We start from the raw sequence: 17,508 nt of genomic DNA, 5'->3' as shown, positions 1-17,508 counted from the left end.
GGGAGAGAAGGCGAGGAGCAAGAGTATGCAGACAGAGAAGGAAGGCTGTGATACAGCCCAAAGACAGCTCCACAACTCCACAGGGAACTGGGGAATTGGAGTGGCTTTTCAGACTTGTCCCCCATTGGGTCAAATTGACCAGGCCTTTATACCTCCTCCTCAGTCAGTCATTGGATGTGGCTTTCTGGGAAGGCTAGGTGGCTCCCTTCAGCTGAGGCAATCCCTGAAGGGACTGAGAGCCAGAGGTTGTCTGCTGTCAGCACTCCTAGTGGCTGGGGGCAATCAGTCCTTTCTTGAAGGGAAGTCTGCAGTGGTGCATCCCAGTGTCTACCACAATTCATTCATCACACCACAGAAAGCCATCATAAAGATAATTCAGATGCTACTGAGAGCACCAAGTGGGCACTCCCTCCCCTTAGGATGGTCACCCACGTTGGCCAAGTCTTGGTTAGCACTCACACCACAAGGTCAGATCAAATGCTTAGAAGGAGGCTTGGCAAGTTTCAGGTTGGTCTTGAGTTACATAGGGAATGGTTTCTGAAAAGGTTCAATGACAAATACTTTGTCATATTAAGTCAAAACTTAAAGTAAATTCATGAACAAGTATTTTGCAAGGCAGAATCACAAAGTTTTTCGTATACCTCATTAGCTTAAAGCAAGGTTTGCCTGTGTTGGATAAGATATTAACAAAAGGTCCACCAAACTGAAGGGAACAAAGAAAAAGATGGCGTGACTTGGTGGCCCTGCTGTTCTTCTGCATGACCATTGATTTCATTGACATGAAGTATGGAGAAAAGAGTGCTACAGTTTCACCAAGAAGCTTCTGGTGAAAAAATAAAGATTAAATGCATAGCTAAACATAATTACCCAGTACCACACTTATGAGTATTAATTGACTATCTTAAGCAGGCCAATGATGAATTTGGTTTCATGCCTGAATTATCTTTTGTTTTTAAGTATTTTTTATAATTGTACAAATAGTTAACATTTTGGGAGTAGTATTTCAAATGCTACATTTCTAGTAACATGAATGTCTTGGTTCTTGCTTATTCTGTTTATAGAGTTATGTTGAAAATTTTGATCTAAAATATTAAAATACGCTTTTTCATCTTTTTGGTTTTGGTTGCTATGTTGTGTTTTTAAGAAATGTGAAACAGTAAAAGATTCAGCATTGAATTTCTTGGTCAGCCTGACATGGACTGCACAGAAGTGGAGAACTGAGCTACCTATAGAAGTCTAGCAGTGTTATATAGCTTCTGCCCTCAAAGGAGCAGGCACCCTCAATACTCAGCCTGGTATCTGTGTAAAAAGGAGCCCTGGTGGCGCAATGCTTAAGCTTTTGGCTGCTAACTGAAAGGTCAGCAGTTCAAACCCACCAGTCACTCCGCAGGAGACAGATGTGGCAGTCTGCTTCCATAAAGATTACAACCTTGGAAACCCTGTGGGGTAGTTCTCCTCTGTCCTACAGGGTCATTATGAGTCTGAATTGACTGGACAGCACACAACAATAAACAAGTCCATGTAAACCAGTTGCCATTGAGTTGACTCTGACTCATAGAGACCCCATGTGTGTAGGAGTAGAACTGTGCTCAGTAGGGTTTTCAATGGCTGATTTTTTGGGAAGTAGATCGCCAGGCCTTTCTTCTGAGGCACGTCTGGGTGGACTCAGACTGCCAACCTTTCCGTTAGTAGCCAAGCGCGTTAATGATTTGCACCTCTCAGGGACTCCGGTATCCACGTGGTGACCCTGAAAATAACTGGAAAAGATTGTGATTTCCACATAATATTCCTCTCTGTAGCATTACTGAATGCTGCTTTAGCAAATTATTGCTAAAAAACAGTAAAGCCAGTAGATTTCTTTTACTTAGAATCGGTTTAGCTATGGCATGATTTTAAGAAAAAAAAGTATATGATTACCTCTGTAGTCAACAAACAAAATGCCATTTCTTTACTGTTTCTTCACTCCAGACTGATTTTTTCTTCCTTCTTCCCTAAAGCAAATTCTTACCACAGCGCTAACTTCTAGATACAATGATGGTAAAAAGTGTCTGCTACCCAGCAAGTGAGCTTTTCCATGTAGCTTTTGCAGCTGTGGGGAATCAGACATTTCTTGAATGGTATTGCATTTACTTCACAGGTGATTGGAGACCTGGGTGGTGCCAACAATAACAGGTGCCTGTAAATCCAATGGTTGGCAGGTTTGAGTCCACCCAGAGGTGCTTCAGAAGAAAGGCCTGGTGATGTGCTTCCAAAAAATCAGCCATCAAAAACCCTATTGAGCACAATTCTACTCTGACACAGATAGGGTCACCATTAGTTGGAACGACTTGAACTACTGGAGTAGATCACAGTTGGAGGAGGAATGGGGATAGAATTTCAGCATCTGCTTTGTGGAAAATCAAGTTGAAAAGAAATCAAGAAGTGCTGCAGAATATAGAGTAATTAAAAAGGGAGTTGAAATGCAAAATATAGAACAGGGACAACAAGCTTTTAAAATAAATGACATTTGGAATATTAGCATCCCAGGTACTTTGTGAAACAACAGTACACAGTCTTGGATGTAAAAGGCGGGGGGGTGTTCTTTCATTTTGCTCTAATCTCTTGAGTTTGGTAAATCCCTTTGATAAGTCTGTGTTGAGAGAAGAGACACTCATACTTTGAATTGACTATTCTACATGCAGCTTTTATTCGGTAAAGATGGCTGCTTTTAGGGGCATGATTTGACTAGCGTTACATCTGAATCCTTGTAATGATGCATGGGTTTCTACTGTGTTCTGTAAATACTGAAACCCTTTTTTATGTTGCAGATATTGATGAATGCAGCACTATTCCTGGAATCTGTGATGGGGGCGAATGTACAAACACCGTCAGCAGTTACTTTTGCAAGTGTCCCCCAGGTTTTTACACGTCTCCCGATGGTACCAGATGCATAGGTAAGTTTAATTACAAACAGCACGCATGGTTTATGTGAATCAGTTCCATCGTGACTGTCTTTCTAAGATGTTTGCTAAGGGGCACACGTTTCTCACTTGGGTAAAATGTACACTCATGGAAATGTGAGCGTTAAACCGTTGAGCCCCTCTTTAAGAACGGAGACACCTTGTGGTCTTGTTTTGGGGTTTTTGCCTCCCATAAAAGAGGGACACTCCAGGAGATCCTCCACATATCCTTAGTCTATAAATTAACATTGTAGTTACATGAGTGTCACACCTTGAAGTCAGCCCTGACACCTCTCTCTTTTAACTCCCACCTTCAGTCATTTCCCAAGACCTGTGTTAATTTTGGTCTGAAATTTCACAGTCATCTCTTAATTGGTCTTCCTGCTTCCTGCTTTCCCTACAATCCGTCTTGTTAGATTTATCTTCTGAAAACAGTGTTTTCATTAAATAACTATTGCTCAAAAACCTCTGGTAGCTTTCCATTAGAACTTAGAAATTAATGGTGTTAAGTCTCTGTCCCCTGGATCCTCCAGGTGCTGCAAAACCCTCTGGGCCTGCTGGGGTTGAGGAGAGGGCAGTGTAAAGGGGAGGGCTGCGTGAAATGGCTTCTGCTCCCTCCACCATGCGTCCAGGTATGATAGTTCCACTTTCATCAGATGTGGATGTTAGGGTTCCATGTAAGACATAATTATATGAGGGGTTCTGTTGTTGAAAAAAGTAGCTCTAACAATTGCTGGATTTAATGATTGCTAAGAATTCCTTCAAAGTCCAGTATTCTAACAATCAAGCTGTATGTAGCGTGTATGGCCTGGTAATTAAGGCACTTCACTGTCTGAGCCCGCTCCACCTCGCTAACCTATTGACACAGTCCCTGTTTCTCGCCCCAGATGTGCTGTTCATTTTTATTCCTTCATGTTTTAATTATGCGTGTTACACCACGCAGAATACTCTTCTTCCCAGCTCAAGCCGCCTTTCATGCTCTGTTCAGGTTCTGTGTCTTTAAAGATGACCCAAGTCAGCTTGCCTGAAAGCAGTGTCTCCCTTACTTGAGTGTATGCTTCTCATAGGTGGCCTTATAGGAACATTATGTGTGTCTGTTTTTGTCTCTCTAATGAAGTTGAAAGCTCTCCCTAGAAACAGTAACTGTTTCCTTGTGTCCCCAGTGGCTCTCAGCATAATTCCTCGTGTACAGGAGGCTCTTCTCTTAGTTTGCAATAACAGAAATACCACAAGTGGGTGGCTTTAAAGAGCAGAAATCTGTTTTTTCACAGTTCCGGAGACTAGAAGTCTGAATTTAGGGCATGGCTCTAGGGAGAGGTCCTTTCTTGTCTATTTTAGCTTTTTGTAACTGTCAGCAATCTTTGGCGCTCCTGGCCTTGCAGCTGCATCTGCCCTGTGTGTGTCTGTCTTCATACGGTGTCCTCCTCCGTGTGTGTCTCTGTTCTGTTCTTTTTATAACTCAGAAGTGATTAGGTTTCTGAGACCAGAAGAACTAGATGGTGCCCAGCTACCGCTACCAACTGTCTGACCAGGGACATGATAGATGGTCCTGGATAGAATGGGAGTAAAGTGTAGAACAAAACTCAAATTTTTGAAAAAGGCCAGACTTACTGGTCGGGGAGAGACTAGAGGGACCCCCAAGACTGTCGCCCTGAGATACCCTTTAAATGTGGAACTGAAACCACTCCTGGAGGTCGCGTTCAGCTAACTAACAGTTTGGATCATAAAATAAACAGTATCATGAGTGGGTACTGAGCTCTTTTAAAAAATCATTTATATGAGACCAGTCAACATTTACCCTAAAGCAAAGATGAGCAGGTAAGGTGTGTGTGGGGGGGGGCGGGGGGAGTGGGCAGGGAAGCTAGATTAATGGAAGAAGAACAACCAGAATAGAAATAATGAGAATGTTGACATATTATGAAAAATATAACCAATGTCACTGAATAATAGCATAGAAATTGTTAAGTGGGGACCCAGTTTGCTGTGTAAACTTTCACCAAAAACACAATAAAATATCATTTAAAAAAAAGTGATTAGGTTTAGGATTCACCCAACTCTGGTATGAACTCATTAACATAACAAAAGGAAAACCGTATTTCCAAACAGGGTCATATTTACAAGTACAGGGGTTTGGATTTCAACACATATTTTGGGGGAACATAATTCAATTGATAACAGTACTCAAGTATTTGTTGAATATCTAAATGAGTAGCTCCATGTTATTAGGGCAAGTCTGTGAAGCCTGTGACACATAGTCTTAGGGAAAAACAAATGCTGCCTTTTGATGTTGATTTCTGGTCCATATTTTCAAAGACACTCAGCTTCTTCCTCACCACAGGCCAGAGATTTCAGACCAAAACTGAATTGCACTTGAAATTTTGAATTCCTTTTTACTTGGTCACATATAATAAAAGCTGAGGACAGTCTCTTACAGTTAATATTTGAATAAGTACAACTAAATGAGGGAAGCATATCTGGAATTTTCCATAGAAACAATGGTGGTGCCAGGATTGGCTAATTTTCTGGAATGGCTCCATGGACACTGGAACTGCAGTGAAAAAATGCCAAGTGCAATTCACGAAGCTCCTTTTTCTTTCCAAACTGTCCCAATTAGCACATGACCTCCAGTGGATATACTTAGTGGAGAGCTAGATCAGAAGTTCTTTCCTGGCCAGACAATAGATAGTTTTTGTTTTGTTTTGTTTTTTTAAATCCTCAGAAAGAGCCCCACACTACATCAAAATAATTAAAATACATTTACACATCAGACAGTTTACATATTTGAAGTTCTTTTCTTTTTACCATATATACTCATCACACTAACTTTTTACAAAAGAAGAAAGGGAGAAGGGAACTAAGATATATGGATCACCTCCTTGAGTGAGGTATTTTATGTAAATTATCTGATTTAATGTTTACAGCAGTACCATCAGATGGGAAGAAGCTGAGGTTTAGAGAGGTTAGGTAGCTAATATACATGGTCCAGTTATCCAAGTGATGGAGCTGGGAGGCCAGTTGGAGTCTGTGGGAGTCCACAGTTCAAACTCCTTCCATTGCTTCCTCCCAAATGAACACGATGCAGCAGACTCTTCTTGCCATGGCCCTATTCAAGCCCTGATTCTGCTTCCTTGGAACTTTGTGGTGACCATAGTTAGCAACTTGTTATATAAAATGGTCCCAATGGCATTTCTTCCTTTCCCTGGTGCTCCTGTTTCTTGCTGTGCTAAACTGTGTTGTTGTTGCTTGTTGCCACTGATTGGGCTCTGACTTATAGTGACCTTAAGAGTAAAAGAACGAATGTTGCCTGGTCCTGCTCTGTCTTAGTGATTGTTGGTATGTTTCAGTCCATTGTTACTATAGAGACCCCACAAATTATCCCTATTGATTAAAAATATATAGTCCCCAACTTATAAACAAATTCAAGATCTGTAAGTTGGCTGTTTGGAATTAATAAATCTAACCAATAGAAACCCTATATTTAGATAGTGATGTATGTAGTATCTTTTTTGTACATCTTTTCTAGCCATGAAATTCTATGGGTTACCTTCTATCATCAAATTATAAGCCTCTCAGATATTTTTATCTAATGTTGATCTTACTGTCTCAAATTCTAATTCCATATGGCACTCAGAGGGCTGGGAATGTCCTCCTGAATGTCCCATTTTGCCTCCTGATATTTATGTATTATATATACTACCATCAGTTTCTCTATCACCCAGACTCAAGACATATTTTGACTCTTTCCTTCTTCCCTCCCATATTACCATGCTTTACTTACTCAGTGTGTGTAATTATGATCTGTCCCATCTTTTCTCTGTGTCCTATTGTCTTAATTATCACTGGCCTGGGATTTTACAGTAGCCGCTAATTGAGAGTTTTGACTTCTCCAGTTCATTACCTTTCCTAAAGTACATCTTCTTTGTAGCTTAATAGAATTTCAGAGTTGGAATTTATTCCCCTGCCCAAAAGCCTTTATTGATTTTCCATTGTCATCAGGGTAAAGTCTAAACACTGTTTGGCAATTCAGTAACCGCCATTAACCAGTCAGTCCCAGCATGCCTTCCTCACCATGACCCCTGAGACTCCTGAGCATAAACTCTCCAGGCCAGGCACATGAGTTTTTTTTCTTCTTCCCTCGTCTGGAAACCTGCCTATTCTTTACTAATTTGAGGCTTGTACGGCCTTAGAGGCCTAGCTCAGACCCTGCGTGCTCTGTGAAACCTCCCTCCCCAGCCCCAGCACTCCCTTTGTTCTCTAAGCCCCTGCAGACTTCTGTTTATTTATTCACCCATCCATCCATCCACACCCATCCATCCATCCATCCATCCATTTATTATTGTTTTGTGCTACTCTTTGGCACTTTATAATGCTTTGTGTAGGGTGGTCTTTCTATATCCTTGTGTTTTCTTTTCAACTCCTAGGGGTTGTGAAGATGACCTGTACCTAGTTTGGGCCCGACAGCTCCTAGTTTCTGGTTGGACACAACAATGTGAATTGTTGGTTAGGAGAGGCCTGTTGATAGGCTAGGATAACCTCTAAAAGCCTATTTAGTCCATAATATATTTATTCTAATGTAAAGTGATTTCTAGATCCTAAGACTAAGGGCCAAGTAGTTCAAAAGGGGAGACAGTGGGAAGGTTTTCTACTCTTTTTCTGACAGATGGCTTGGCCTGGGCAGATTTAAAATAGATGATGGTACCTGTGGTTCCTCCTGCCTGCTTTAAACACCCCCAGATCCTGACACTCTTCTCCCGAGGCTCCCATAGGCCTTGGGATGACTGGAAAGCTGCCCCTCACCCTCCATGCAGAGTGACCTAGCATCAGAGTGGTTCCCTCCTCACTTCCTGTGGCAGGGCTACCTAACAAGGCTGAAAAACTTCAGGCTGGAGTACACCAGGGTAATTTCCTCCAATGGTTCCTGATTTCACAGCTTTTCCTTCCCTCTGCTTATTACCCCTGTGGGTTTTAAGATACCAAGTTGTGTGAAGGTATGTATTTTTAACGAAAGCTCTCATGCCAGCAAAAGGAGAAATTAACAAAATAATTATTGTAGGGGTGGCTGCCATTTAAAATCAGGGAATACTGGTAACCCAAACATGGCTTATAATTTTTTTCCAGCTCCAATATTTGCCATTTTGATCCAGAGTCTCTGGGCCATTGGCTTATCAATTAAGTGTGTCAGACAGTGAGCAGTAACATAGTTAACACAGTTAATTTGCTAAATGATAGACATTAGCCCATTGAGAGTTTGCCACTGGCAGCTGTAGCCCTCATTTTGTTCTGAAAGATAGCCCACGCTGAAAATTATAGACACATATTTCATAATTTTTTAAGTGTTTACACTGGACTGTGATCACCAAATTCATTCAAAGCTGGGTAACAAACCAGTTTTGAACATCTCTTCCTAACAGCCTTTCAGTTCGATGCACAAAACATTTACTAATCCCTGAGGATGTAAAGTATTAGTGGCTTGAAGGAAATGCAAATTCAAATGCAGGAAGTTCTGCAGCTTCCATTTCTCTACCATCTTTGTGGGGCAGGTACTGGCCTTGGCTGCCTGGAACAGCCTTGTCTTTACCCCCTCTCCAGCCTGTTCATCCCAGATCAGGCTGGAATAAAACCTGTTCTGCCTCTTTGCTGAGACTTCAGTCTGACCAGAGGTACAGGAATTGGAGCCACAAAAAATTTTTGGAAAGCACATTTATACTTGCTAGTGGTTTTAAGTACTTTTCAGAAATAATTTTGTATCCTTCAAAGCTGACCCATAATTTTCTTTTATGGTTTGTTTAGGTTTGCTTTAACCTTCTTCGCTTAGTACTGGTAATTTATATGTTTCTAAATTAACCTTGTTTTTATTTTGCAGTTGATTATGAGTTGATTACTTAGAATACATTTTTCTTTTTTTGGTAAAAAGGTCAGGTTTTAGCCATGTTGGTTAAAGGTTAAAATCATTAACTGCTACATCCTTTTCTAACTCCTTGGCTAAAAAGTATATTTGTATATTGTTTCATATAGATTAGTAAATAAAAGGTTAAAAAGAAAATAAATTCCTAGCCCATTACTTTTGTTAAGTAGGTAATATTTTGGTTTTGAAATATTTTATTCAATTTTGTGCAAAACACAGAATCCTCATTATCTGCTTATGTGCTTCTGATTTGGGATATGTAGAATTCTATTTTCTTATATTCTTTTTTTTTCTCTTATAGTTAAGACTATTGTTTTTTATTCATACTTAAAATTCGTAGCAATAATGATAACAGCTAAAACATAGAGCTTTCTATGTGACAGGTACAGTTCTATAAGCTTTACAAATATTACCTCATTTAATCCTCACAACAGTCCAGTAAGAGAGGGACTAGTATTATCCCCATCTTACAAATGAAGAAACTGAGGCACAGGTTACTCGAGATAGCTCAGACGTGATAGAGGTGGGATTAGAACCCAGGTGTCCTGGTCTAGGGTCTGTGCTCTTAACCATTACATCATACTGTTGTGTATTCACACTTTAATATATTCCATGAACATTATAACCAGTTGTCTTAGTCATCTAGTGCTGCTATAACAGAAACACCACGAGTGGATGGTTTTAACAAAGAGCAGTTTATTTCCTTACAGTAAAGTAGGCTAAAAGTCCAAATTCAGGGTGTCAGCTCCAGGAGAAGGCTTTCTCTCTTTTGGCCTTCTCATCAGGGTTCCCCTGGACTAGGAGCTTCTCGGCGCAGGGACCCCAGTCCAAAGGACGCGCTCTGCTCCTGACACTGCTTTCTTGATGGTATGAGGTCCCCAACTCTCTGCTTGCTTCCCTTTCCTTTTATCTCTTATAAGGTAAAAGGTGGTGCAGGCCACACCCTAGGGAAACTCCTTTTACATTGGCTCAGGGACGTGACCTGGGTAAGGGTGGTGGTACAATCCCACCCTAATCTTCTTTAACATAAAATTACAATCACAAAATGGAGGCCAACCACACAATTCTGGGAATCGTGGCCTAGCCAAGTCGATACACACATTTTTTGGGGGACATAATCCAAACCATGACACCAGTGAAAACAAATTTCAGTAATAATGAACATTTCAGCTAAGGATCTTCAGCTCTTTTCGTGTGACACTGGGTTATCTTATGGTAACTCATTTGAAATCCTCAAGATTTGCAGGCTTTACATTCTTAGGAATGATGTCAGTGAAGACCATTATAGGTACTAGCCTCTCTGAGCAAACTTGATGTGTAATATTCAGACTTACAGGAAACATAGGGATGAATATTTGACTATAAAAAGAAAAATTCTTCACTGTGCAGAAAGATTTACAACTACATTCCTTTAAACAATAAGCATACTTAAAATATTATTTACTTTTCAGAACATTATTTAATTCTAACTGTACAGAGATAGATTTTATTTGAAGGGAGGTACGCCTCAGAACATGTCAGGTAGATAAGGGTGTTTTGTACTTTGCCACCGGCCTCCTTTATATCACGAATGCCCCCGTGAGGCAGTAGGTGTCTCCTATGTCACAAACTCTTTCTTGGTAGTCCCGAGTTGTTGTGCTATGTGTTAGATGTTGTCATGACAGTCAGACATGATGTAATCTAATAAAAGTGATATATAGAAATGTATCTTACATGTTGCTTTGAGAAGATACCTTTCTGCCAAAAAAAAAAAAAAAAAAAAAAGTTCCTTCAAGATATGTTGTATCCTATAGGATCAAGAACTTGGAATCATGTACATTTTGATCTTGTAAATAATTAGCTCCTTATAAAATCCATTACGGCCATAAAACAAAAGGAAGTCCTGGTTAACAAGCATTGGAGCTAACTGCAAAGTGGCTCATTCCTTAAAAAAAACCTCACAAGTCTGACTCACAGTTTCAGACAGAAAAATAAGAAAGATCTTTTTGAAATGTAGACTTAATGTTGTTTTAAAATAGATTTGTATAAATATTTGCCTGAAGTGGCTCAAATGAAGCCGTTTGAAACCAAGGACAACACAGTCTCTTTACAGTATAGATAAATAATCAACTGTCCCCACCAGTGATTTTCTTAGTCTCTCTTTTCCTATGGCACATATGGTTTTAATCATTGCTTCCCACCTTGGGTCTGGAATCTGGGACTCTGGCCAAGTGCACCAGCGTGCAGGGGCAAAAGGTGTGGGACAAGGGATTCCTGACTGAGCACTCTTCCTGAGCAGCTTCCCTTCCAGGGGCAGAGGTGTGAGTTAATCCTGACACAGCCTGAGTGTGAAGTGCCGAGGTGCGGGGGCAGAAGAGTGTTATGAAAAGTTTGATCTCACTGATATGTGTGCCTGTGTTTCTTTGTCCTCTCAGATGTTCGCCCAGGGTACTGTTACACGGCTCTGACAAATGGCCGCTGTTCTAGCCAGCTGCCACAGTCCATAACCAAGATGCAGTGCTGCTGCGACCTTGGCCGATGCTGGTCTCCCGGGGTCGCCGTGGCCCCTGAGATGTGCCCGATCAGAGCGACTGGTAAGAGCCTCCCAGTTATCAAGCCTCCCAGCCCCCTCAAGCCCAAATGGCAGTGTGCGTGACCCGGATCTCGGGGAAACCCACAAAAATGAATAAGTTCTCAGAAAATGTAAGGGAATTTCATTCAGGGAATTTCTGTAGATAATGAATAGGGAAAATGAAGAGAACCTTGCAAATAATACTATTTTCAAGTCCTGCTTCCCACTGAGCTTGCTTATTACCACTAAATAGCAACCTTTTCAGGAAGCGCATGCTCCTTATTCTCACGGACTTCTTTGGGCTCCCATATAGCTCTCAAGAGCTCAATAGAATGAAACTCGCTCTCCCAGCGCCTTTCGGATGAGTTCTTCTGGTACACATTTCCTCCCTCCCCAACATTCAACTCTTCCCTCTTACTTGTTGCCAAGTCCTGTTTTTGTTTTTTCTTCACAATATCTCTTTTATCTGTCATATTCCTTTCATTTCTGTCACGACTCCTCATCTGAAAGCTCATTTTCCCCAGTCTGGATTATTGCAGTGGCCTCCTTACCGGTCTCCTGTCTTCCAGCCTATAACTGCCATATACATTCTTTAAAGCATAACTCCTCTGAAGTTTAGTTAAAAAGATGATGTCTGAGGAATATGTACAGAAAGAAGTCCAGAAATTTTCCCTGGGATGAATGCAGGGAATATCCAGTGGTCCAAGTCACCCCATTTCTTGCAAATAAAATTTTACTACTTAAGGCCCTAGGTGGTGCCAATGGTTAATATGCTCAGCTGCTAATGGAAAAGTTGGAGATTTAAGTCCACCTAGAGGCCTGGCGATCTACTTCCAAAAAACCAGCCACTGAAAACCCTATGGAGTACAGTTCTACTCTGACACACATGGGATTACCATGAGTTGGAATCAATTTGACGGCAACTTTTTTTTTGTTTTTGTTTTTTTTACTTAAGCATAGTATTTAGAGTTCCCAAATCTGACTCCAGTTCATCTTTTAATTCTTGTTTTTCCTACTAGCTTTATTTTCTAGTTTAACTACATTATCCAGCCATCTTTGAACCTAATCTGAGCATTTCTAAACTCAAGGTGCTCTTTTTTCTGAAAACTTCTTCCTGGTTCAGCTCCTTACTCCCTAGTCCACCCCTGCCATGTTTTCCTGTTCTCTACCTTCTTATCCATCAAGGACCAGCTCAAACACAACCTAATGCATGAACATCCCAGGGTGACCACAGCTAGAAGCACTCCCTTCGTCCTCAGCGCCCTGCTGGCTCTTGTTGGTACTGCTGCTGCAGTACAGATACCACACGTTCTGCTTTGTGGCTATGGGTGTTCACATGTCACTTCTTACTAGGTGATCAATCTCTTTAGGGATCTCAGTTATCATTATAGTCCCATACTCCGCATGCTGTTCATACTTCCACAGTACTTAGCAAAAACTGGGGTTGTATCTCATTCTTAATCTGATTCCTCAAAAGTGTATTTAAATCAGGGAACTTTAGGAGAGAAAATAAATGTGGGGATGGATAAATGCAGCCTGTGTGTGATGCTTTAGAGTGTACTGTTCACAGAATGTGCATTTCCCATCGTCATGGTTTGTAGACTGCTCATAGATGTTGCTATAAAATTTGTTTATTGCTGAGAATTACATATGGGGATTAAAGAAGCAATATATCTTTCAATATATTTTAACATAACAAGTCATATATTTTGTCTGATTTGCTCACTGTCTGTGGCCTAAAAATATAACCATGCTCTTTAGTTCACTAGGGGATAATTTAGCAGGTCACTGTTCAGAAGCACATGACTTTCTTCTGAAACATATGGCTTGGGTACCGGGAGAACCTATTTTTAATGCATGTGTTGACTTAGGGGTCAGCAGCATTGATGTGGATCCTTCCCTGTGTTGAGAACTTGAACAGAAGAGACGGGACTAGGGTAGGTTTGGGTGTCTGCAGGAAGACTTGCTTTGGGACAGATGAGCACAAGTCCAGGTTCTCCTGTGTGGCTTGGCAGGGTCTTGTTCTCCCGTATGTACCACCGAAAGATACACAGCCCTGAAATAGGCCCAGAACAAAGCAGACTGGCAGAACAAACTAATATGCAGGTAGGCATTTGCTTGCTCAAATATTCCAATGCCAGAGCTACAGAGCTCTGGGAAACTTAGGGTGCATGATGATACAGGAAGGATTATCTTAGATTGATCAACTTTTCACCCTTAAAAAAAAAACCAATAGTATCATCTCTGGGTTAGGAGGTATCTAGACAGAAAAGAGAGACATTAGCTATAGAAAGTGGGAAAGAGTACAGGACCCTGTCTGACACCCTTTCCTAGAGAGGCTGTGATACATTTAATGATGCTTAAAGTAATATGCCCACCTAATTAGGAGAAATGCTGATAGGCTATCCAACTTCTTTTATAGAAATCTTAAAGGGCTTTAAAAAGAAAGACTGAATTAATGCTTGGAAGCAAAGTGATCCCTGTAATATAACTGTCATTCAGTTCCAACACATTAATTAATTCCTCTTATATGCCATTGGTAGGGCTAGGCTAAGAGTAGGATTTAGTCATGAGTTAGATATGATCCTTGACTTCAAGAACTGCTCAGTCTTAATGCTAGAAGTTTGACGGAAGGCAGATAATCAGGAAATGATGAATGTGGCACGTCCAGGTGATAACGCTATAGGAAGGATCATTGTAGTTTGAGAAGAGGGATTTTAGCATACTGTGTCAGGGAAGCATAAACAATATATAAACCCTTTCCACAGACAGTCAAGTACTACAGAATCTCCGTGGGTTGAAATTCCACATAAATCATAATTAAAATGTGTAATAGAAGTCTCTGCAAGTATAACATTAACCTGAGCTGAAATGTCAAATATGATCAAGGAAGTTTCAGAAATGGACCAGAAAGTAATAGCAGGGTACTTGATAGCCAAGTATATTTGTTGTTGTGTGCCATTGAGTTGCTTCCAACTCATAGCAACCCTATAGGACAGAGTAGAACTTCCCCACAGGGCTTCCTAGGCTGTAATATTTATGAGATCAGATCACCAGGTCTTTTCTCCCACAGAGCTACTGGCGAGTTCCAACCACTGACCTTTTGGTTAGCAGATGAGCGCTTAACCATTGGGCTGCCAGGGCTCCTTCCGGTGTATTGAGCCACATGTAAACTGGCAGAATGTCCCATGAGTTTGGAATATGAATGCATGTAGTGTAAGAAGTGTTACTGTGTCTTAGAATAAGTCAAATTCTAGTCTAAAATGAAAAAAATATACTAGCCTAATTTCTGTTAATGGAAGAAACTAGTATAAAAAGTATTTATGGGAGAATCACTATGCGACAATGATAATAAAATTATCCACATTGTGGCAAGAGAGAAAAAAATCATATGGTTAATTTATGTGGCTATTGGTTAGGAAACAAGAAAATGAATAAGTAAATACATCCCTGGTCCTGGATACTGTTTAAGAACATCTTTTTGAGAGCCCAGAAAAAAAAGTGTCACAAACCTAAAAGACAATGTATTCTAATGATGACCTGGCATTATGAAAAACAGGAATTGACCTAAATGTGCAATCTTAGGGTTAATAGTTGACTGAGTCAGGGTGTGGTAATGAAGGGAATCAGTATGCAGCATAATGGTTTGAAGATCAATTTTATTCAAAGATTTTCTTTAAAGGTAAGAGTGGTGACTTCTGAGGGCCTATGACATAAGGTACAGCTCACCTATCATGTTGTGCTGTGTTATGTTTTTCCAGAGGATTTCAACAAGCTGTGTGCTGTCCCTATGGTCATTCCTGGGAGACCAGAGTATCCTGTCCCACCTGTTGGCCCTGTTCCTCCAGTGCACCCTGTTCCTCCTGGCTTTCCTGGACCTCAAATCTCCATCCCTCGACCACCAGTGGAATATCCGTATCCATCTCGGGAACCACCAAGTAAGAATTTAAACAACTTTCTTTGTTGTTATTTATCCTGCTTTAGTCATTAAAAGGCATTTACTAGTTGGCAAGATTAAATTTTCAATTTACAAATATATTGTAACTTTCTTAAGTTGCCTATTGCATAGGGAAAAATGGGAGGCCATCATATTCTCTGGAAACCTGTAGGGTCACTGTGAGTTGGAATCGACTCAATAGCAATGGGTTTGTTTTTTTGTTTTTGTTTTTTTTATCATATTCTCCAAGATTAATGTCCTGTTGTTAACTGATGTTTTGAGCCAACTGTGGGGGAGTTATGTGGGAGATTTAAATCTGATTCACAGGCTGCATTAATAGAGGAGGTATAAATACAGTAAAACCTGAGAAAGCTGGAACCCAAGTAAGGCAGAAAACTGTCAGAGAAGGAAAACTCAAATATTTTCCACTTAAAGGAGCAACAGAAAAGTGGTAAGACTGCACTCTATTGAAGGCGGAGAACTTGTGAGACCCAGAAAAACAAAGCAGTCCCGCCAACTTGCAGCTCTCACAGATTTCACTGTAATACTTTGGGTTATGTATCTTGCAAAGCAGTTTTGCCCGTAAACCCCAATCACTCGTTGCCTTTGTTATTTCTCCAGACTGCAGGCTTGCGAGTGAGGCAGAGCATGGGGTGGGGAAAAGCAGGTGGAGGAGCAGGCTGGAACTGGAGCACAAGGCCCCTCTGAGTGCACCACAGGCATGTGTGATCTCTGATGGCAGGAATGGAAATATGCGCTGTTGCCGTCAGCTGACCTTTGTCCAAAGAGTTCTCCTGCCTTTGTGATTCAGCATCTCCTCCATTATTACCAGCTTAAGTACTGAGGAAAGGTGCCATAGCTATACCTAGTTTCAAGGAGTTTAATGTTTTTCTTCTAGGGGTGCTACCAGTCAATGTCACGGATTACTGCCAGTTGTTCCGCTATCTCTGTCAAAATGGACGCTGCATTCCAACTCCTGGGAGCTACCGGTGTGAGTGCAACAAAGGCTTCCAGCTGGACCTCCGTGGGGAGTGCATCGGTATGTAATCTCTGGGTTGGCACCAAGAAGCTATTGCAATTCTGTGCCATGACTGTGCTAGTTTTCTGATGTCGCTGTAACAAATCACCTCAGATTCAGTGGTGTAAAACAACACAAATCGACTGTCTTACAGTTCTGTGGATTCGAAGTCCAGCACAGGTCTCACCGGGCTAAAATCAAGGTGTCGGCAGGGCTGCGTTCCTCCGACAGCTCCAGGGAAGAATCCATTTCCTCGTCTTTTCCAGCTTCTAGAGGCCACCTGTATTCCTTGACTCCCCCTTTCTCCATCTTTTTTTTTTCATATACATATTTTTATTGTGCTTTAAGTGAAAAAATTTATATGCACATTGTTATGTGACCCTAGTTGCTCTCTCTATAATGTGACAGCACACTCCTCCTTTCCACCCTGGATTTCCTGTATCCATTCAACCAGATCCTGTCCCTTTCTGCCTTCTTATCTCACCTCTGAATAGGAGCTGCCCCTATAGTGTCATGCATCTACTTGAACTAAGAAGCACAGTCTTCACAAGTATCATCTTTCTAATCTTTGTCTGAAGAGTTAGCTTCAGGAATGGTTTTAGTTCTGGGTTAACAGAGAGTCCAGGGGCCATGTCTTCCAGGGTCCCTCCAGTCTCAATAAAACCATTAAGTCTTGTCTTTTTACTGGAATTTGAGTTCTTCACCCCACTTTTCTCCTGCTCCGTCAGGGACTCTCTGTAGTGTTTCCTGTCAGCGGGGTCATTGGTGGTAGCTGGGCACCATCTAGTTCTTCTGGTCTCAGGCTGATGGAGTCTCTGGTTTATGTAACCCTTTCTGTCTCTTGGGCTAATACTTTCCTTGTGTCTTTGGTGTTCTTTATTCTCCTTTACTCCAGGTGGGTTGGGACCAATTGATGCATCTTAGATGGCAGCTTGCTAGCTTTTAAGATCCTAGATGCCACTCACCAAAGTGAGATGCAGAACATTTTCTTAATAAACTTTGTTATGCCAGTTGACCTCGATGTCCCCTGAAATCATGTTCCCCAGACCCCTGCCCCTGCTACTCTGTCTTCGAACTGTTTGGTTGTATTCAGGAAACTTGTTAGCTTTTGCTTTAATCCAGTTGTGCTGACTTCCCCTGTATTGTGTGTTGTCCTTC

The 17,508-nt window shown here is 41.2% G+C and overlaps 1 protein-coding gene across 1 annotated transcript in view; it reads left to right on the top strand.

The window, feature by feature from the left end:
* Positions 1–17,508, top strand: part of FBN1 (fibrillin 1) — a 275,284-nt gene that overhangs the window by 146,823 nt on the left and 110,953 nt on the right. The window contains exons 9-12 of the mRNA XM_004386296.2: positions 2,808–2,933; positions 11,259–11,417; positions 15,157–15,333; positions 16,231–16,371. Of these exons, the coding sequence (XP_004386353.1) occupies positions 2,808–2,933; positions 11,259–11,417; positions 15,157–15,333; positions 16,231–16,371 (603 nt within the window). The remainder of the gene's footprint in view (positions 1–2,807; positions 2,934–11,258; positions 11,418–15,156; positions 15,334–16,230; positions 16,372–17,508) is intronic.

Source organism: Trichechus manatus, unplaced genomic scaffold, assembly GCF_000243295.1.
Source record: "Trichechus manatus latirostris isolate Lorelei unplaced genomic scaffold, TriManLat1.0 scaffold00161, whole genome shotgun sequence".
NCBI classification, from domain to species: domain Eukaryota; kingdom Metazoa; phylum Chordata; class Mammalia; order Sirenia; family Trichechidae; genus Trichechus; species Trichechus manatus.
Note: the sequence above shows the minus strand (reverse complement) of the source record. Positions and strands in the feature narration are given on the sequence as shown.